The sequence below is a fragment of the Scleropages formosus genome, chromosome 4, assembly GCF_900964775.1.
Source record: "Scleropages formosus chromosome 4, fSclFor1.1, whole genome shotgun sequence".
In the NCBI taxonomy this organism is placed as follows: domain Eukaryota; kingdom Metazoa; phylum Chordata; class Actinopteri; order Osteoglossiformes; family Osteoglossidae; genus Scleropages; species Scleropages formosus.
The window spans coordinates 18,102,481-18,124,578 of NC_041809.1; the positions used below are offsets into that span (position 1 = coordinate 18,102,481).

Sequence of the window (22,098 nt, forward strand, 5' to 3'; positions counted from 1 at the left end):
CGGCCTCAAGGCTGTCACGTTTCCATGGTAACGACGCTGTTTACGCGCCTCGAAATGGGTGAACGCTTCTCGCTACAAAATTCATGCGGTTGCCGAGTCCGAACATGGAAAGTTTAAGGCGCCTTTCCATTGTTCCCATCTCCCGTCCTTTGCGTTTCGATGTACCCGAAACTGGAAGTGAACCGAAGCATCTTTAGCGAACTGTTCTGCTGCGACTGCGAGGACAGACGCTTCACAGCCGCTCGAGACACCCAGGTAACATCAGGGACCCGCCAGGTCGGAGGCCGAAATGCGGCTCGCGCTAAACGTGCCTATTTGTTTTCCAATCCTTCATTTTTTTAACGTCTTACATGCCAGTAGACATACTCATTAATAACTTATTGGTATAAACTTATAAAGCTCCCGGACTGCGCGCTCATTCAGGTTCACAGTTCGCGGTCCATTACATTCTTTCAGTTATTTAAGTTTTTCTCATGATTATATTTGTTATGCAAATCGAGACAGTTCTAAAAAGTCGACAGAATAATTACGTGGTTATTAAACCCGTAACCTTTTTTTTCTAAAAATTTTTCTGGAATGTCTTTGGAGTTCCGAATTCTGTGTGTCCCTCTGGATCCGGGGTTTGAATCTGAAACAATAAAAGAAAATAATTTCTTATCTTTTCCACCAAAACCTTTTTTGTTACTATATTTAGTAGAGTCAAAGCATAATTCCCAGCAAGAATAAGAAACTCAGTGACATCAGTTCAAGTTAAAAATGACTGCAGGACCTTGATTGATCCTCTTTGCTAAACATAAGATACTCATGAGAACAAAACAAAACATTCCATAATTTAATTTACAAAACGGCGTTCTCACACTGAGGTGAAAATTCTCCATTGTTCTTTTCTGCCTGATATTTGATATTATTTATTTCCAGCAAAGTCTGGCAGAAGACCCTTCTCACTAAACAAGGGAGATCAGCTCTGCCTTTGAGACGCCTTGGAATCGGACAGGGGGCTTTTCCCAGGAGTGTGTCCGGCGCAGTGAACCCGCAGAACGGTGCCTTCACCATGGACACGGACTCCATCGGCAGGAAGCAGGAGGAACCGGATACGACGGGAGGTAGTGGTGAAAATAATTGTGGCGGTGAGGAAGAGAAGGATGATGAGCTCTATGACAGCCTTGAACTACCAGCACTGACACAGGAAAAAGGAATATCAAGAGGTATCAGTAAAATCCTGCCAATGCAGCAAAACAAAGTCCATAAAATATCAAGGTAATTCAGTGCTATCTATCTATCTATCAATCAGTCCGTCCGTCCGTCCCTCCCTCCCTGTCGAGGTGAAATGAAATATGCGCTTGTCCATTCACAGCACAATGACACTGAAGAAAAGTAATTGAACCCCACAGAGGCACAGAGCTGAACTGCTGTAAATTATAAAATACACCAACTTTACGTAATGCCTTCGATGTTTTTAACAGGCTCAGTAATATTGATTTTCAAGTGGCCGTCATTGCCTCTGGAAGAAGAGAATGTTAGTGAAGCACAATCACGCAGTTTTTTTTAATTTTAATACTTGTAAATTAGACACTCTAGTTAAAATATATGTTAAATTTTGGCCAAGGTGACAACAATTTACCCAGTTACAGAGCAGGGAATTCTGGCAGCCTCTGTCTGAGGAACGTACCCTGATCAAGGGCTCTACAGCAGGAGCGGGATTTGAACCAACATCATTCAGATAACGGGACCCTACAGTCCCAGTTTGAGCCCCACCTCTTCTGTGCTTGAACTAATCTCTGCTGCTCTAACCAAACATGTTCCTGTGAACACACCTGCAAAGGCTGCTGGGAGTTCTCTCGCTAGATGGCGGTCTTGTGTCACAGTGTAGTTCTGGTTCTTTTTCTCTTACGGAATATCTAACACACTTTAAGGTCTCCTCCAGGGTTGCTTCCTATCTAGCCCTCAAAAAATGGCTGAATGAATGAATGAATGAATGAATTACATTTACATTTACATTTACATTTACTCATTTAGCAGACGCTTTTCTGCAAAGTATCTCCAAGAACAATACAAAAAGTCTATTACATCCCCAGAAGGAGAGATTTGGATGCAGACACGTGATTCTTGAGTGCAGTCAGTTTGTGTCAAACCACAGTATAACCAGTGTACATTAATTACACCAGTAGCTGCATATACTTTTTAAAAAATGTTTAAATAAAGACAATGTAGTACAGCGCATGGTTATGGAGCACATAGCCGATCAGGGGAGAAGTGAGTCCAGAAGAGGTGAGTTTTGAGACCCGTCTTAAATGTAGAGAGGGATTCAGCAGTTCTGAGTGAGAGGGGGAGGTCATTCCCTCACATCGCAGCCGGAACCGAGAACCTTTCTCGCTTTAGCTTGCGTGGGACCATCAAGCGGGCATCTTCGGAGGAGCGTTGCAGTCTGGTTTCGCTGTAGTGGATGATCAGGTCTTGTAGATATCTAGGAGCGGCTCCATTGATGGTTTGTAGGCCGTAACCAGGGCCTTAAGCTTCATCTGCGTAGCTTTTGGAAGCCAATGCAGAGAGATGAGGGGAGATGCGTGGAAATGCTTCGGCAGGTCAAGCACAACTCGTGCAGCAGCATTCTTTAAGTAATTAATTGAGAAACTACCTTCTTAAAATGTTTATCCAGAGCTGACTCATACAGGGGGGTGCAGTGGGGCAGCGGGCTTGGCTGGGTCCTGCTCCCTGGCGGGTTTGGGGTTCGAGTCCTGCTTGGAATGCCTTGTGGCAGACTCGTGTCCCATTGTAGGTGTGTCTCCTCTCTCTCCAGCCTTGCGCCCTGTGTTGCCAGGTTGGGCTCTGGCTTTCTGCCACCCCCCCGCCCAGGACAAATGGCTTCTGTGTGTTTTGGAAGAGCAGTGCTGTGCTTTTCCAGAGAAAGTCCACAGTCTTGTTTATTTTGGGTCATATGTTCTTGTTCAGCTTCAGAAAATACTTAATGAGTAGTATTTCCTAGTTTTTCTGTATTTCATCTGCTTTTATGCTTGTTTTTTTGTGTTTTAGCAAAGCAATATCTCCAATTAAAAATCTAATTAATTTCTGAAAATGGTGCAGATACTAAAATTTTGGATACCAAAAGCCTATTTCCCACTACTTTAAATGGGAAAAATAATAATACGTTCCCAGTCCATCTGAAAACACACACACACACACACACACACACATAATGAGCAATTCAGAGCCACCAATTCACTTGAAACACACCTTTGGAGGAAACTCGTATGAGCGCACAGTGAACGAACATATGTTGGAACCCACGTCTGAAATCAGAGCCCAGGAGTCGTGAGGCACCAGTGCTACCCTCTGCAGCACCATGCTTTCCTCATCTCATTTCATTCTCCATGATGAAGAGTTCTTCTTCACAACTGAGTTCTTCTAATGTGTCCTGGACATCAGTATCTGCATATCTTCACTATCTTCTTTCCATCTTTTATTACTTCTCCACATGCGTCTTTGAACATTCGAAGCTGCGACTGGAACTTCTTTTCAATTTCTCAAATGTTCTCAAAGACCTCCCTTATTCTCCCACACCGGTTTCCATCATCACTCTTATTTGCCAGTGTTATTATTGAACTGCCTCTTGTCTTTTCTGGTACTTCTTTGAAACTCCCCATTCAGTTCTTTCTTGAGATCTCCACTCTTCTGAATTCTGGTTTCTCTTCTCAACAACAAACAAAAATAATATGACCTGACTTTGAAATATTTATGCTGGGCTTTTCATTTCCAAACAAATGAATATCACAGTCTTCAATGGAGACATACATGTACATAAGGAATGCTTTCTAAACGCATTCAGCTTAAATAATTAATCACGTTAGGATTTGCCAAACCTTTAATGATACCTGAAGAGCAATTTTTATCTCCTCACTTTCTATGTTGTAAGGGCTCGAGGTAATTTTTAATTGAACCTAAACCTCCGTTTACGGCAATTAATTTAGGCTCCGCCAATAACAGTGTTTTTGTGAAATTAAGCATGTGGCACTTTTGGAATAATCAGTCTTTTGGGTTACCCGACAACAGATGAGGCATAAATGTTTAATAGCTTATCCTTTGCTTATGCAATAGCGGAAAATGATGTCCACTGAATATGTCCTAAGTGTTTAAACCACAATGGGTCCAAAGAAGTCCTCTAATTTTGTAATTTCGCCATAACTGGCTCCATATAATGGTAATGAGATTTTATTTTGTTTGGGGTTATCACAATATGTGCTCATTGTGTAGTCCATTAGAAAGGCCCACCTCGTTGCATATGCATGGCGGGCCCTTTTCCCCCAGTGCTGCCGACACAAAAATCTCAAGTGTGGACCCCACATCTGTGTTGAGTCCCGCAACAAAACTGCTCCGTCCGAGTTGTTGTCATCATATTTTGTACGAAAGAGAAAAGGCCATTCTCTTTATTTTGCTTTCTTTAGTTTATATTATTGTTATTATTTGCGTATCCATGGCTGACAAGCTGCATGGAGTGGCACTCCAAACGTGTTCCAGCGTGGCGGCCGTGGTGAGCACTGACAAAGGGCCCATTGGCGCGCACGCCCGCCTGCCAGCTCTCTACGAGCCTCATATTCTCGCCATCCTGCAATCGAGCCTGCCTATTGTCACCTATTGTCACCTATTGTCGCCGGAACATCAGACTGTGCCCAGAAAACACTTAACACTGGATGTGAAACTGCTCTCCTGTCAGGAGGGATCCACTCACCAGTCAGCTTTCGTACTATTTCCAGGGAGCTGTTGGTCAAGGTTCAGGTGTGTGGTGTCAGGGCTCCCGCTTAGAGGGCGACCTCATCTGTGTTTCAGGACGCATACCAAATGGGAGCGATTTCGTGTCTTTACGAATTCTGCAAGTTCTATAGTAAATGAACAAAAACCCTACGCTGTATATCACCGATGTACCATAGTTCATTAGGATTTCTGATCTAAGAGTCATAATCTTAGCATAGTGAAGATTTCCCCATCCGTATGTCAATAATGCATTCTCGAGCTCATTACGGCTGAGTCATTACCGACCTCTTCCTTACCCTTTCACCGCCATTGACTGAAGTGCTTTGCACCGAGACAGTTCTGCAAATGGCATCGTAAAATGAGAAGAAGGTCTCATAGCATTCAGAGCAGCACAACAAAGAAGCACTCCGCTAATTATTTTAATGAGATCCATTCATTGATGTTAGAAGGAGCACATTAGGTAGCAATTTCCATTCAGATATATCAGTGCTTTAATTCCATTTCATTAGATGAAAATTGTCAATTTCAAAACTTGGCTCTATATGGTAATTCTCAAGCAGTCGGAACATTTGCCTCTGTGTGTGTGTGTGTGTGTGTATGTGTGTATACTTGTGTGTATGTGTGTAGATGGAAACATGATAACAAATTTCTTCCTTCCTATATATTTAACTTTACTACATAGTATCCATTGTAAGTCGCTTTGGAGAAAAGCGTCTGCTGAATAAATACATATAAATGTAAATGTAACTGACCGATGGCAATATAGCTTTTAGAGTTTACTGAAAAGTACACTACTGGGTTTTATTGTACTTATTATACCTGCAGGCTGGGCCACCAGGCGGATGAATATGCAGACTTGCGCTATGATCCCAACTGGAAGCTGAACTTTGAGCAGCTCTACAATGACAGGAACCAGCTCGCCCTGCTGGAGAGCAGGTACTTTCTTTTCAGAGAGGTGTCTGAAGAAGGCCTCTGCAGCGAGGAAGGCGATGTTGCGGGAAGAGAAATAGAGAAGCAGAGAAACATCTCCCGGGTCCCCGCCGTGACGTTTTCGCCCGGCACGTCAGAGCACCGCTTGGAGTTGAGCTCAGAGATGCCCCCAACTCCTTACCATCCACCTTGGCGAGAGCATATGGTAAATCACACGGAGCTGCGTGGTTCTGCGCACCGAAGCCCACGGCTGGCACCTGAAGGTGCCCCCGACAGAAATCATTCGCATGAACAGCTGGTTAAAGCACACGAGCATTTTGATGGGACTGATGGTAGATCTGCAGGGCAGCACCAGTTCAGTGAACAGAAATACGCGCACGACAGCCAGACCGTTAAAAACAAGCAGGAGAAAGCTGGACGTAAGGCGAAGCCCCTCCGCTTGTTGCCAACGGTGAAGGAAGCCAGAGCGAAGCGGGACATTGTAGAGCGGAACAAGGTGACCCTGGGCATGAACACTCCCAAGCAGGGCTCGTACCTTTGGACACATGAGAACAAGGGAGAGAAAGGCTACACTAAAAAGGTATGATGCCAGATTGAAAAATGCCATATTTTTAAAATTTCTTGTAAAATGCAGTGCAATAATTATGTATCTGTTACAGTTTCGGCATCAGCAGTATTTGTGAAGTTGGCATTTTGTGTTTGTGCTTCTTACTCGAAAAATATGTACACAGCCCTCAAATAATGGAGTCCCGTATAGCGAAAAACTGCTACAGTAATGGCTAATGAAGATATATTCCCTTATTATTCAGAACAATGGAATAATTGTCAGTTTACTTCTACAAAAGCTATTTTACTCTTTCCAATGGCTGCTATCTTGGGAATCTCAAACCCAGATTTTTTTTTTTTTATCCGTTAGTTGTATCAATTTATCTGTTTTAGTACATTTCATTATGAAACCAACTACATACTTGTTATTTCCAATCACATGGATAATCTGTCATAACCCCTGATTATGGTAAATATAAATCACTATTAAAGTAGCTGATTTAATACCGTTATTACTATTAATATAGTTAGCTGATGCTTTTCGGCGAAACAAGTTACAATGTCAAGCTACTTAAATAAACCACAAACATAACAATTAAATGAGTTAAGTCACAGACAGCTTTAATAACATAAATTCCCTTACAACAGGAAAAATAAAGTCTCAGTCTTGTGACCAAATGAAGATGATCTTATCTGCTTTGTTAAGTAATGCTGTTCGGTCCCTGTAGTGGCATGGAGACTGAGCGAAAGACAACGGTGGTGATCTTGTAAAATTTATTTCTTTGTATCATAAACACACAACATTCTGCCAATATCTGTGCATTATTAAAATGTCTTCATCCAGGGTGTCCCCTGTTTCATGCCCTGTTTTTCTGGGATAGGCTCTGGATCTCCACTACCTTGGATTGGACAAGCCCTTGACAATGAATGAGTTAATGAAAATGTATAAAAAAGAAAAAGAAAAAGAAAATTTAAGATTACTAAAAAGCTAGTCATTTTTTTTAACAAATATTGTAAAATGTGTTATTAGTTTCATGCATAAAAACCTTTTCTTTTGTTAGTTTAGTTTTTTTTTCCTGGAAGAAGTTGGGACTTTCTCCTACGGGTATGTTTTCACTGAACGAATTAACCCCGTTATGAGGGGAATAGGTGTACGACCTGTGACGTGGTTGTAATGTCATTAAGTACCGCTAGAGGGCACACAAACATTGTGCAAATACATAGCCCGTGGAAAACATGACTGCTGCAGATGACATTTGGACAAGGACTCTTACAGTCTCTCAGTATGTTCCTCTTTCTGTATCTGCCACAAAACTGAAAATATTCATCACTGCTGGACATACACTAAAATGCTGCACAGAATCTGTTCATTATACTTCATCAAAACACTTTGAAGGGACACATCTGAAATAATATCTGTCTTAAGAAATGTAAAAAAAACGGAAACATTTTCATGCAAGCCTCTGGGCATCATGCACGCGGTAAAGACGTCTCTAAATGGCTTTTCTTTCAAATATGTTTCCCGTTGACATATTCTGAAGTTGATAGATCTGACCTCCACGATGTTTTATGCTGACGTCCTGGATATGATAGATGTGGCCTCCAAGAGAGAAATACTACATTCGAGTGCTATAATATCTCTAAATAATACCTCAGAGTTTAATACTACTCGTGGTATTTGCTGGTACTTTAGAAGGCAGTGCACAAAATGACACGAAAGATTAGCTGTTTAGGTCGTTAAATTAATAATAGTGAGAAGTGAAAACATTTCAAAAGCCTTTTCTTCTGAGTATAAGTTATCACCCAAATTCCATTTAGGTTCTGTCCAAGCAGGATCTGTGCCTTCAGGTCTCTTTGCCAGCACAGCTGTATGTCTGTACATTCCATTCCCGAATGCTGCGACAATATTGTCAGATTTTCCATATTTTCCAATATTTCCCAGTGTGGGACACAAAGTGGTTATGTTGAGTCTTCCGCCCCTTCAGGAGCTGACCTCCAGTCACCGGTGTTTCACGTTGCTTTGCCCTGTGGAATGCCAGCGCTCCGCGTGCCTCGCTGGGCGTGAGGTGCCAATGTGGGCAGTGTGGTGTTTCCGTGAGATGTGAGTCGACGACGATGTCGACGTGTGCTCTCAGTGCCGAGCATTTCTTTCTAAGCCCCCGCGACAGTATCAGCCAAATGTATTTCGAACCTGGATGTTACGCCACTCCATTTTAATTGATTCACACAAGGGTAAAGATACAAGTAGTATGACCGGAGTAGGGCAGGGAAATTAATTTGGCAGAGAGAAGTACTTTTCAATTGCAGGCTGCAAGGAGAAGTGAAAAGAAAACATGCCTGGCTATGTAGTGCCTATTATGAGTTGATCCATATAACAGTAGCTATTAAGGACATCACAGAAGCACGGTTACCAATAGCCTCTTATGTACCTTGTGCACCTGGCACAGGAGCGTAATTGACTAAGGTTGCCTATCTGTGCGCCACGGCGGCGCATGTAGTGCTTCGCCGCATCTCCAGGATTTGCCGGCCCATCTGAGCCGGCCCTTTCTGCAGGGACTCCCGCCATCGCTATTTGCATATTCAAGTGTTGTTAGCATTGTGGCGTGAACGACGGGAGGCTTCCCCTCGGCTGGCCGTGCGCGTAGCCGTCTCGCGATTTGTGCGGACTTTTTGTTTTTAACTGATGGCTTTCAGACGAGCGCACGGCGCTGAACCCTACCCGGTTTGTAGCGAACCTTGTTTAAAAAAACTGGATTTTGCATATGACACCACTAAAAGCTCGTTGGATGAAAGTTTATTCTGCAGAGTTGCACTTTTGATTCCATTTTACATTTCTGCTCTGTTCATATATATGCAACTAGTCTTTCTTGTTCCATGTCCGTAATAGATTATATCTGCAGAAAAAAGAAAACATGGCTGGATTGCTTGAATTCACCGACGCTACATCAACTAGAACCGTACGTACCCTTAAAAACTGAATAGATAAAGTACCGTTAAATGACTCTGCTGAGTTTTTCGGCAGAATGCGGGATGAGCAAGGGCAGCGGCAGCAAAAACGCGTTCGGCATAGTTGTAAATACACCTGTTCTGTCTCCGTCACCGTTGCGTTCGTATGCTCCCCGTAGACCAGTCTCAGAGCAACATCTTTGTGAAGGGCGTCCTTCAAAACAGAGCGAGAAAATACCGGGATTCGGGGATTCGTAATCACATCAGTTTCACGGGCCAGGCCTGAGCGCAGCTAAGTGTGCTATTAGGGCTTTTAAAAGGTGCTATTTGGTCTTTGACAGGGGCCTCTGAGATCATTTACTGCTGATAATTAGAGACGTTATTAAACGTGCACTGTCTCGTAGTGCTGCGACTTTTTACGGCGAGCGCGGGAGTCAGGATGGGCTCGGGCCCGAGCGCCTTTGATAAAGACAGAAGTAGCGGAGCAATCTTCTGCCATTGCACTCGGCCCCCAGTCGCTCGCCGCTCCCCGGGCCCTCACTTCAAAGCCAGGAACATAATGTACAATCTCTTAATAGCTGCAGACCAAGGCTCCGGGCCTCTCTGCTACTGTATGCCATACCTCAGTGTAAACACCTAATCAAAATTGCCCTGGCGGCCACAATAGCAACCAAATGCAATTCAAGATCCGTGGCCCTTTGATGTCTTCATTGCAAAGCTGTGTTTCCGAGTCTCGGGGGAAAATGACACGATGCAATTGCTGCCTTTGTTGCGGCTTGTCGGCGGCGAGCCAATTACGGGCCTCAATTTAACAGAATAGATATTACGCAGCTTACGATGCTCAAAATGCAATTTTGCTTGATCATTTTCTCGATTTGATTGGGACTATTAAAATGGTTGACAAAAGGCACGGGCGGGAACGCGAACAGAGGTTGCGACCCATCTCTCCGTGGAAGAGGTAATGAGGGGGTGGCGGGGGGGAGTGCGTGCGGCATCTGCCCCGCATCCCATTGACACCTGTCGCGGAGTCCAGAGCCGAACCACAACAGGCATGAGGCCAACGCCAGGGAGCAGAACCACACCGGGTCGCTGTGCCACCCCGGGCTCCATCTGGTCCGCAGTGACACTTGTCTGTATCGGCAAATCTTTTTTTCTTCCTCATGGTTACACTCAAATCACTGCTGCATTCTGTACTCGTGCAAAGTGCTTAGCAGTTCTTGATGTGCAATTTTTCATGAAGCTGCTGGCACGTTGCCACCATCTCACCAACGCTTTGCCAGTGTGGCTCCGTTGCTGTTCTAGCGGCACCAGAATGAAGGCATCAATTTAAACAAGATTACATAATAATGCTGGAATAATGACGAAAAAGAAATAGCGTGATCATATGATTCACGTTTGAAGCCCTCAAGTTAACAGAAGCTAAACTGAAATTAAGGTCCAAATAATTTAACGTAGTGACGAAACCACACGTTGCTGTGTGGCGTGTCGCTCGCAAAGGTTTCAAGTGCTTTATGGGCAAATACGAATTAAAATTATTTGCCCCATGGGTTGGGCTTGTTTTTAACAGCACCAGTGGCCTTAAAATACTACTTGTGGTATAATTTAGGCCACAGGGCTCGGTGACAGTTTGTTTCCGAAAACAATGAATTATATCTGTTGACTGGACGGTGCTCATCTAGCAACGGTATTCTCATCTGACAGAAGAAGAGGCCGTTGAGCTTTTTTGTCTGTTTTTCTGAGCACAGTTCCCAACTCCACTGAAGCATTGAACGGTAAGTCGCCAAGCCTCCTGCAACAAGTAGCTATCATCTATCTGTGAGTCTAGCACTAATAGTAAGAAATAAACAATATTATTAGTTCCCTGCTTACCTGCCCTTTCAGTAAATAGATAGATCAGCATGGCGGTGCATTTATTGACGGATATATTACAACTCAATCAACTCACTACAACAAGATTTTTGGTGACCTTATTCAGGCCATTCAGCCTTTTAGAATTAGAAACAATCAATAAAGGACTCTTCAAGCTGTCAATACCATTGATCGGACCGGATTGTTCTTAGGCGCCAAAGAGACCTGAAGTTAACTAAGTGATTTTCATTACTGCATTAGGGGCCGATGTTTCCTCTGATCTGTTACGTTAACACAATCAGTGTCTCAGGCGTGGCTTTAAAACACTTTATTTGCAATAAATGTCAAGGATCAAAGTGTATGAGTGAGTTTTATGCAGCTGGCGTGCAATGTATTCTTTATCTCTATTTAGAGACCCAACTAAACATTAGTGTTGGACGCTGAATTTTGACACACTCCACACAGGTAGGTATGTTTATAAGGGCCATTAGCTACAGGTATTGAGAACTGACAGAAAACGACACAATGCCTTGACCGAGACCCTACCAAACATCTCGCTTTGGGGGGTGCTGCTACTCCTAGCTTTTACTTGTTTTATTCTGGGATTAATTTTGAAAGCAGCAAAATGAGTTCAGGGACTTGATGCTGACAATGATCTGGGTCGTGATGCGCGCAATGGTTTGGATCCCAGTTCTTTGTGCTTTTGGTGTTAAATCTTTTGAATTTATTTCCCCTTTCCCTTCCAGAATGAGTCAGAAACAAGAGAGAAGGTGTATAGTGCTGATAGCCTGGAGGATGTGGATGAAGCTCTGGATGCAGAGCAAAGGTGGCAAAGGAGAGCGCAGAAACTGAAGGTAAAAATCACCCTTCTCTTACCCCGTTTACTGATTTCCACCTTTCATCCAGAGGGTGTTATTTAGATGGATGCCCAGTGTGTCTCTTTCACCTTAAAGCCACCCTGCGACTGGGTGATGGCTCTGGCCGGAGATGAACATTTCCCCACTTTGGGCCCAGTGTCACCTGGGATTTCATTTTCACAGCAGCAGGCCCAATTTCTGCCCGAGTTGTTGAGGCACAATGGAGGCGCCTGAAAAGGAGGCTTCATGGCCCTGTGTGGAATGGAGAAGCGTCATTATTTGGAGCACTTGAGCGGTCGCCTTAATGCTGCCAGGGAGAGGAGTGTAAATATTTTCCCATTAAGATGGTGAAAGCTGGTGTTTGTCAAATCAGATGTATTAGATGCTGAGGCACAGCCGCTAACCTCACTGAACATTTATTTATTTATTTATTGGGGGGGGTGGCAGCGGCACAGTCCTCCTCGTAACGGTGTCTTCTGAAAAAGAGAAAGGACAGAAACGTAATATTAAAATTATTTAAATCCACCCGCACTCCAGGCTGTAATGACAGCGGAAAATGCATTATAATGATAGTTGTGGAAGGAAGTAGTTTTTTGTAATTGGATGGGATCATTCGACTGTCCTCCCCACATATGCGGATTTAAAGAGCTCACAGAACAACGCCTTGTATCTGCTTTTAAAAATTTTGAGCTTTGCTTGCTGTAGAGTTTTTTTCTTTTTCTTTCTTTTCTTTTTTTTTTTTTTTTTTTTTACTGGTGCCTTTTAAGACTTTTTTTGTCGGTTACATGATGATAATCAGTGCTTTTTGGTTCTTTGAAATATTATTCATTTTAATCATTTTAGATGTGGTTCATTATCAAGGATTTCATCTATTCATTTATAGTAAGTGGTTGAATTAAATTTGTTTATTATTGTGCTATTATTTTTTTTGCCTCACAGCTAACATTTTTCCTGCCATAACCCAGAAATGAAGGCAAAGCAAACCTTCAATTTATTCAGGCCACTTGAGTTAATGTGAATATTTATGCTCCATCAGCTGAGCACACATGATAAACCTGTTCCTTTCTCATGACAGCTAGCTCAGGGCTGCAGTGCCAAGAAAGGGCAGAAGGCAGAAAGAAACAATCATAATCCAGCGCAAGACAGGAGACAGAATCTCCCAAGATCCTTGGCACACGAGGACAGGAACGGAAAGAGAGTCAGTCCAGTGTCGGACGCGTCTCAGTGGTCCAAAGCGTCTGCTCCGGCTCTGCAACCGAAGTGCCTGCAGGGGACTCCCACTGTGAACCTGAACATCAACGTCAACACGCCTTCTGACATCATGTCTTTCTTGGACCAGCAAACCTCAGAGCACAGTGTCTCCACCTCTCACAACCCCGTGTTGAGGGCCAGGCCTCCAGGCATCTACCACTTACCAACAGTGGGCTCTCATTTGAACCTCTGGCTTGCCCCATCTCAGGTGGTCCCGTACTACAACCCCAGACTGGCGCAACAGATTCCCGCCCTCCCTTCCTCAGATCAAGGTGCAGACCAGCAGAATCTGGAAAGACAGAATTTCCGAGGTGGACGCAGTGGAGGGTTGCTTTTGCCGGACCAGGGTAATCCCTCATTTGTGAGCATGGATCCAACCAAGGCAAGGTGGGCAGTTTTTTCGGGTCACTTGTTCTATTGTACGGTATGTAATGGTTGTACAACAAGTGAAACTGAACCATATAACTACACACAATTACTTAAGTCTTTTCCCAAAAGACAGCAAGATAAAACTCTGTCCATTATGCTTATAATGACTGAAATATGTACATTCAGCCGATTGCCTGACTACATCTGGGTGGCACGGTGGCACAGCGAGTAGTGCTGCTGTCTTACAGTGACTGGGTGGTGGGAGAGGGCATGGGTTCACTCTCTGCTCGTTGTGTGTGGAGTTTACATGTTTTCCCCATGTCTGTGTGGGTTAGGGTCAGGGTTTTCTGGTTTCCTTCCACAATCTGAAGACATGCTGTTCAGGTTCCCCCATAGTGTGTGAGTGACACAGAAAGAGTGTGTTTCACTGATGTGTGGATGAGTGATCCATTGTAAGTAGTGTATCTAGCAGTGTAAGTCACCTTGAGTGAATGAAGTATGGGCTGATACTGCTACACAGTGTTCATTGGAAGTCACTTTGGAGAAAAGTATCTGTCAAGTGAATAAATGTATGGTGGTGAACTTCTTCTCCATGCACCAGGGGCCTTCCTGCAAAATGGCAACATGCTGTTGAGCAAGTCGTCTACCAGGACCTGGGCAATCAGCGCATTATGCAACAATATAAGAGCTGTTTGCTGAGTCCTGGCCTCACACCCCCGAGCTCAAGGCTTTACCAAGTGCTGCCCCCTATCGGGCAGACAGCGGGAAGCAGCGCTGAACCGAGCAGCCAGAGATCCGGGCAGCGAGTGAACAGCCTTCGGCGGAGCGTCTCAGAGGGCTACCTTGCAAAATTGGAGAAGCAAAAGCAGCTTAAGGAAAGAGCTGCATACAAGGTTTTTGTCTCTCTCCTCTTTTATCTACATGTTTTGGAAAAACAAATATCTTTCTGTGCAAATCATTCAGTTCAAACTCTCGAAAATGTAAAAAAAGCAATAACTTTTACTTGAGTTTTAATTTAAGTTCTAATTAAGTAGCAAACTTTTAGTGAGTGTGCTGGTTCATTTGCTGTCATTGCTGTGTTCATCGTATTTCTATGTGCACTAAAAAAGAGCAGTGAAATGTAAAATAACAAGCAGTAATAAAAACACCTATGTCTGTAGTGAGAAATAATGTCCTGTAATTAACTCCTTTCTGCTTAAATGATTAAAGGGGCTTTTAGTGCCAACCTGCACATCAATTTCATTTTGTAATTAATATAATATGCCACTAATTGCCATGAGATGATGACATAAGACATGGTCACAAAGACTTATTCCAAACCTATTAGAAAGTAAGGGGATCAGAGAAAAGCTGGTTATTTCGGGTGCAGGCTTGGTAAGATGCCAATTTGCACTTAATGTTGGTCTCTGTCTCTCTCTCTGGCCGGAGAGCGCCGTAGTCCCCCATAGCTGTAATGTGATTTTAATATGAACGCTTCAGTACCAGTTAATGCTAAAGCACACAGACCACAAACTGTCCAGCAGCTCTATTTATTTCTAAATATAATTGCCTGTGTATAGAAATGCAGCCCTTTTCTAGCCCAGTTGGAGCTGTTACCTAGAGTGGCTCGCAGCGCTGACAAACCATGATAAAATTACTCTGGAATATGTCCGTTTTTTGATACTCAGATTCTGAATACAGTGCCTGATGTCCTCCCTTCGTGCATGTTGCTGCTTGTACATTTCCCTGCTTTTCTGAAGGAAGGTGACATACATTTATTGAACAGCCTAGTGTGGAGAGGCATAAAAGCATGACCGCATCATTCATCCACTTCTTAACCCTGGTGGAGTGGGGAAGAACTGGGGGGCAGGGATTTTCAGGCATCGTGTCTGACAAGATTTAGGGATAAATTTATGATAATACAGACAGAAAAAAAGCAAGTGAAAGGATCTCAAGTGATAGAAATTAGAGCGGAAAAAGACAAACAAAGCTTGGTGGGTCCATGGCAAATGGCTAATTTAAAAGTAGCCTGAGATCTTAGAGAGGAGCCAGTCTGATCTGGAATGATTAGGGCTCTTTTGTCTGGCGCGGCTTGTGTATGGCGGTCCGAGTGCACCTCAGATCGGCCCTGCGGATTTGCTTCTTACCCCGCAGCAGTTGGGCAGGGGGTGGAGGGGCTCTATTCCGGCCAGTGTGACCCCTGCTAAAGTGTTTGGTACACCACGTCAACATGCAATGCAAGGCAACAAGTTGAAAGTGCTTTCTGCAAGTAAATATGTATTTTAATATGCACTCAGATTGTTGAAGCTTGGTTTGTGTGTGCCTACATATGTTGTTTAGCACGCTGAAATACATGTGTCAGTGCATACCTTTGCAGGCCTACACCCTAAAAGACTACAAATCCCTACAAAAGGATATTAAACTTGGAGGACTTGGACCAAATTATAAAATATCAGAAGTTACTGTAAGTATGACTTTTAGTATCAATAAAAAAAATTGTGAAGACAAATGAGCTTTTCTTTTGAATGCTAAGTTCACATTACAGATGCATACTGAAAAAAAAATTAGTTTCTTTCTGCTTAGATTTCTTATTAGAAAATTAGGCAAATATGAAGATATGATCACGCAAATGATTTCTTACTTGCTTTTTCGAGAATTCTTTCTGTAGTAGAATTCCAGATGTCTAGGTTTTGTGTCAAGGTATTTCTGATACATTTAAGATTGTAATTCTAAAATAATCACAGCAGAATGACACAAATAGCAAACTATTTGGACAAGAGTGTGGTAGATTCGTATATTGTATTTGTTCATTTGAACAAAGTGAAAGAACACAGTATTCCAGGGACATTAGTGGGTTGGTGTCAGCAGTTGCCATGTGTGAAGGTCTAGACCACCAGACAAGCTCCAGTGTAGTACCTAAATAGAAGGGCCCTAAAGGATATGTACCACTGTTAATTCATTAAGCTCCCTTTTACCCCCCTCACCACAAACACACACCTCTTTTTTTCAATTTGGCCAGGCAGAGAAAATGAGACGACAGAGGGAGTATTCAAATACCATCCGGGAGCAGAACAAGAAGATAGTCAAGGATGCTTCTTTGGTGAGCAGAGATCCAGTGGACAAGGATAACAAGGACATGGTACCCAGGATGAAGGTGAGACAGCAACCTTGTGTAGAGCCAAGTGAATTCTGTGCTTTGCATCTTTGTTCTGTAGATATGAGTGGGATCTAAGCCCCTTTCATGTATTTTTACCAAAGCTTGCTTACTGGGAGCGAAGGCAGCAGCATAGTGTCCCAGACAGGTTTCTGGAAGGATGCTTGTTCATCTATAGTGTGTGATGAAGATAAAAGTGTTGGCAAAAGTCACTTTGGATGAGCAGCTTAATAATAATAACATCATTAGTGTATTTTTAGTCATGACCAAAGAGACCTCTGAAGATATGTGTTAGTGAATATACCAGTTGCAGTTTTAATTGAAATTGTAAACCCTTATTGTACATCCAAGTAAAAATGTGGGTCTTTTTTCCCCAAGGCTTTGGAATATGCAAGGAACATTCCAAAGCCCAAGGTGCCCTCTCAGCAGAAGAACAGGGAGGTAACTAAGAAAGAAAGTTTCACTGAGCATGTGCAAAATCTGGAGTACCTAGACATATCCCAGCTGGCCACGCTGGAGATGTTGCGGAAGCGTCATGAAGAAGAAAAGCAGGCCATAGCTCATTTCAGAATCCCACAGCTCATTTAATCCCATGAATCTAACATTCAGTGATAGATGACATGAAATGTGGCGGTTTTTTTTCCACTTTACTATGAAATACTTGTGTGAGGTTTGTAAGCACTTACGAACAGCTTGTCAGAACCTCAGAGTGCATTATTATAATAAAATCGAAATTAAACTTGTTTCACTTCACTTTTAATTCATTATGATCTCGCGCTCTCTATGTAAAAGATTTGAGTGATTTAAAAGTATATCATGTTTTGTACATAAATAATTTATTTTTAGTTTTATATTGCATGTTTACGTATATGTCTAAATACAATGATATTTTTAAAATTCTCTAGTCATTTTATAAAGTGTGCCATGTCAAAATATGTTTGATATAAATATCAAAGAAACATCTTGCTGGAAAAAGCAACTGTTGACTAAAACTTTGAATAACATAAGTGTATTTGGCAACCATTATGCATGTTATTGTATCACTTAATGTGAAGAACTACCAGATTAGAACATTTTGTATTTAGACTAGACAGTCATTCAGGAACTGTAATGTTCAAAATTTTCCTTTACAGTTTATTTACAAAGACAGTATGTTTTTGCTATTTGATTTAGCAAATTGCATGTACTGCTGGTCAACAAGGTTGTTTTAAACTATTAATAAATGCTCTCAGCAGACATATTATGCTTGCAGTTTCTGTCAAAAGTCATGGCGCAATCATTATTGTCAGTAGAACCCATGTTTTTTTTTTAATGGAATTTAAAATTTGTCCTGGAAAATTTGCACCAGTAATACCATTCATAATCATTTTGAAACCATGCATCGACTTGAGCAACTTTGAAATGTGGAACTGCAGTGATAGATCATTAACTGCTTAACAGCAACAGCAGCAACAACAATACTAATGATACACACACACACACACACATTTTCGGAACCGCTTGTCCCATACGGGGTCGCGGGGAACCGGAGCCTACCCGGTAACACAGGGCGTACGGCCAGAAGGGGAGGGGACACACCCAGGACGGGACGCCAGTCCGTCGCAAGGCACCCCAAGCAGGACTCAAACCCCAGACCCACCGGAGAGCAGGACCCGGTCCAACCCACTGCGCCACCGCGCCCCCCATTACTAATGATACTAATAGTAATAATATGACTGTAATAAGAAGAAGACTATGCAATTATGGTTCTTAAAGTTTTTGCCCCTAATAATACCAAAAACAATTGGAAGGAGATGTCTGAGACACATTTAGTGCTAACACTCCTGCTAGATCAAACTGCCTTAGTAGGTTTTAATCAAAAACACACAAGACATTGATTCCCGGCATCATTTTGTCATACTAACGTTTGGGATAAAAGACCATAGCACTTCTAGACGAAGAGGCATCTGTTCTGTCCTATTGCTCTACTCCTGTTGTCTTCTTTCTCCCAGTGCACACCTGGTTTCACTGTTAATCTAGAATAATCTGCCATTTCTGGGCAGCTCTATCCTATGTTTCTGTTTTACCCCTCAATATTCCTTTTCATGACCCTTCTCACATATTGAAATAAACATAGGTCAAACAATGATGACACTTTGAATGCATTCTGATTAGAGCCTGCAAACTTGTTTTCTGTATTTTAAAGTGATAATTTTCCCCTACAAAACAATCTCAAGCACCTATTTCTTTAATGGAACCTTCAGATGATTATCAAAGAGCTATTTACTCATATGTAATATTTTAATTAGATTATAGTCTCTATTTAACCCATCATGAGGTCTTTGATGCTGTATGTTTTTAGTGTTAAGCCTCAGATGCAAGGGGGTAATAAATTCCGGACCTTTTGAATTAATGAGAAATGCTGCCTTTCCAGGCCAATTCTCTTTACATCTCTTTATTTTTTCCCCTACTATAGAATTCAGTTAATTGAAGGAGTCTATCACCACCACACATGAAGGAGGGTAAATTAGCATCCCTTTTTACGGATTGGAAAGCCCAGGCAGACGTGATGGCTTTGATCTGAGGACGAAACTGAAGTAGGCAGCAGCTCCCTGAAAATGAGCTGATGGTCTGGCTATTAGTTGAAAATGCAGATGCGTCCATGTGTTGCAAAATGCTTAATCTTTTAATTGATCACCTTCCACACTACCTATTCTCTTCATGCTTTTTATTTTGTCGGTAAATCAGAATCACATTTCGAAATTAGGTGAATTGCTTTTCAAAGGGGCGAAAGTACTGAATGTCCCTCCTGAAAGAAAAAAAATCTGCCTTATTAATGCAAACCTCCCAAATTAATTTAAACTACCTTCTGGTACACATTTAAATGACTATATAAGTCCTGTAATGACTGCTAGTTATAATCATGGTGTGTGGAGCCTGCATTTGTGTTTGCAGGAAATTTTCAAAAGACATGGGCTATGTATACACCTAACGCCAAGGATCACCTTTTGATGTTACTGCTAAATAATGATGCAAATTGTTTCCTTTTGTCTGGAAGTAGCTGGAGTAGCTGCTGTTCAGTTACAAAAACGAAGGAAGTGATTTCCTTCCTTTTGTTAGCTGTAACAAACAAATGTTAGGACTAAATAAACACACAAGGGAAGGGTAAACTTAACATTAAGTTTCTGAAAACTGCATAAACATCCTTTCTTCTGTGCATCTTCAGCATCTACAGAAAAAGATGCATGCACTCAAGCAGCTACCCTGAACCACTTTTTTGATGGGGGTGGGGGGGGAAGGGGGCATTTTGATGCCCTAACCATTTTCTGAGATGGCTTCAAAATTTCTTGGCTACTTTTGGAAAGGATGGTATTCATCACAGAAGCAGAGGAGATACATATTACTTAACAGCTGCATCTCCCATCATTTGAGCTCATAACTTTGTGACCAGAAATACACTTCCTTCACAATAGTACCACTGGAAAGCTCCTGCTTTGAGATTTTGTGCCCCATAATCAGAAAGCGATCTGATACTGGTGAATGAATTGTAATAAATTCACTAAAGCTATTAAAATTCTTTTCATATTAAAATTCTGTCTGTTTCTGTTTGCATGTCTTATGCCTCATATACGTATGAAATGTAGCCTGTGTCAAGTCTTGTATATTTTCAAGGTTATTAAAACAAAGGAACTCATATAAAATAAAATACATTAAGTAATGGGGCATGTTAAAGGTAGCCTGTAACATTATACTACAATACAATTATTATAATTAATGATTTCCTGGTTTATTTCATGCAGGTCTTATTTGTCAAACTGCTTTACAAGACAGTAGCATTTCCATAAATACTATATTCTGGTGATAACTGAAGGCCCACCAAAACCATTTCCAACAACATAGCTTAGTTTATGTACACATAAACATTTGTGGACAACTCAGCTGTGAGTTTTTAAACCCGGAAGTAATTTCTATATAATACTTTGGTAAATATTTTAATTAATCTTTAGTTGTAGAATACTTATGAGGTGCCTTAATTTTAGCATTTACAACATTAGCATCTGAAGCGCTTAAATGAAAAGGAACGCTTAATGGCTAACTTGGTGGTAAAAGACATTAAAAGACATTTGATGGATAAATATAGTGTCCGTCAAAAATATGAGTGCACTTGGGGAACCAGGGTAATACTCGGGACAGAAGAGCGCCCTTCGTCTCGGGGAACTACACAGTCCTGCTGACGAGCTGGAAAGACATGGCGGCTGATTTCCCGCTCAAGTCAAAAGTAGTTAACCGGATGCCCCGTAAACAAAAAGTAGTTTCCAGAAAGTGTACTCAAACTTTTCACCAGTGCTGTTTCTCTAGAGTGTTTACCTTGTTACAGTTCTCGGTTTAACACTAGTTGTTATAAAACCGTAAATTATGTAGATTAACGAAGGTTGTCCACATTTCAACGTCTGAGGTAAATGTTCGCCCTCAAAACGCCAGAAAATCTTCTATCTCGGACGTTTGAAATCGCATTTAAAAAGTTTTCTAACTAATGATGTTACAAATGTAGCGCCCACTTAGCCTGTTCTCAGCGTTGTTTTTATTTTTAGACGTTTTGAGGTTCTGCGAAGACGCTAACAATTTAATTTCTCTGTTAGAATTTTCATTGTTTATTTATACGATATGTTTACCACCAAAATCTGAGCATGAATAATAATAATTAAAAAACGAAAAATTTATTAAATTCGTTCAAATCAGGTAAATTTGAAGAGAAACACTGTAATAAGCGAATGTATTTTATTCCCCCACTTTCTCTGGAGTTTAAAGTAGCTCGTGGATGTACTGCTTCAGTTATAACGGGAAAATTTGTTTAACAATACATCAAGATGCACAAAATGTCCACATTTAATTTAGATTTTTAATACTTTCTGAGACAAAAGTTGTATATCAAACAAAGTTAGATGAAGTGCTCCAATCTATTACAGTAGGATTCGTTATTAGAAACCTTCTTCCAGGGCGGACATTAGAAACACTTTTTATGTGGAATTCTGTAAAATACTGCAGAATATATAATGATGAAACAAACCTACATATTTTATGTTCATTTTGTGTTTTTCCAGTATGTCCTGAATTCAAACTCCACTACATGTGGAGGGGGAACGAGCAAGGACCACGTGCTCTGTTTACATTAGTGTATTTCTTTAAGTTCATTACTTTTCCGTTTTAACAAGTATGGTAGTGATAGTGAGTTGTGTCCCTGATTTGTGTTTTTTCTTTGCCCAGCTCAGCTGCCCTGTCCATCCCGGGGCCGACAGGTGCCGTGTCTCTGCGGAGTGCCAGTGAGGAGACCTGTAACAGGTACATGTTACATTCACACGACACACTGACCGTTCAGGGCGGTTCAAGAACAGAAGCAGCCTACAGAAAAAGTAACGGAATGAACAGCGAGACGTCATTATGTGTCATATTGTGATACGTTGTGAAACCGGATGTGGAGATACCACTTTCTTC

The 22,098-nt window shown here is 41.9% G+C and overlaps 1 protein-coding gene across 1 annotated transcript; it reads left to right on the top strand.

Annotated features, from left to right (window-relative positions):
• The first annotated feature begins 37 nt into the window (after positions 1 to 37).
• On the top strand, positions 38 to 17,398 carry jhy (junctional cadherin complex regulator). Its single transcript, XM_018755054.1, has 9 exons — positions 38 to 255; positions 919 to 1,257; positions 5,572 to 6,256; positions 11,763 to 11,870; positions 12,949 to 13,511; positions 14,095 to 14,386; positions 15,850 to 15,936; positions 16,492 to 16,626; positions 17,005 to 17,398. Exons 2-9 carry the CDS (start codon positions 1,052 to 1,054, stop codon positions 17,212 to 17,214), a joined length of 2,286 nt encoding a protein of 761 aa, XP_018610570.1. The 5' UTR covers positions 38 to 255; positions 919 to 1,051; the 3' UTR covers positions 17,215 to 17,398.
• The last annotated feature ends 4,700 nt before the right edge of the window (positions 17,399 to 22,098 follow it).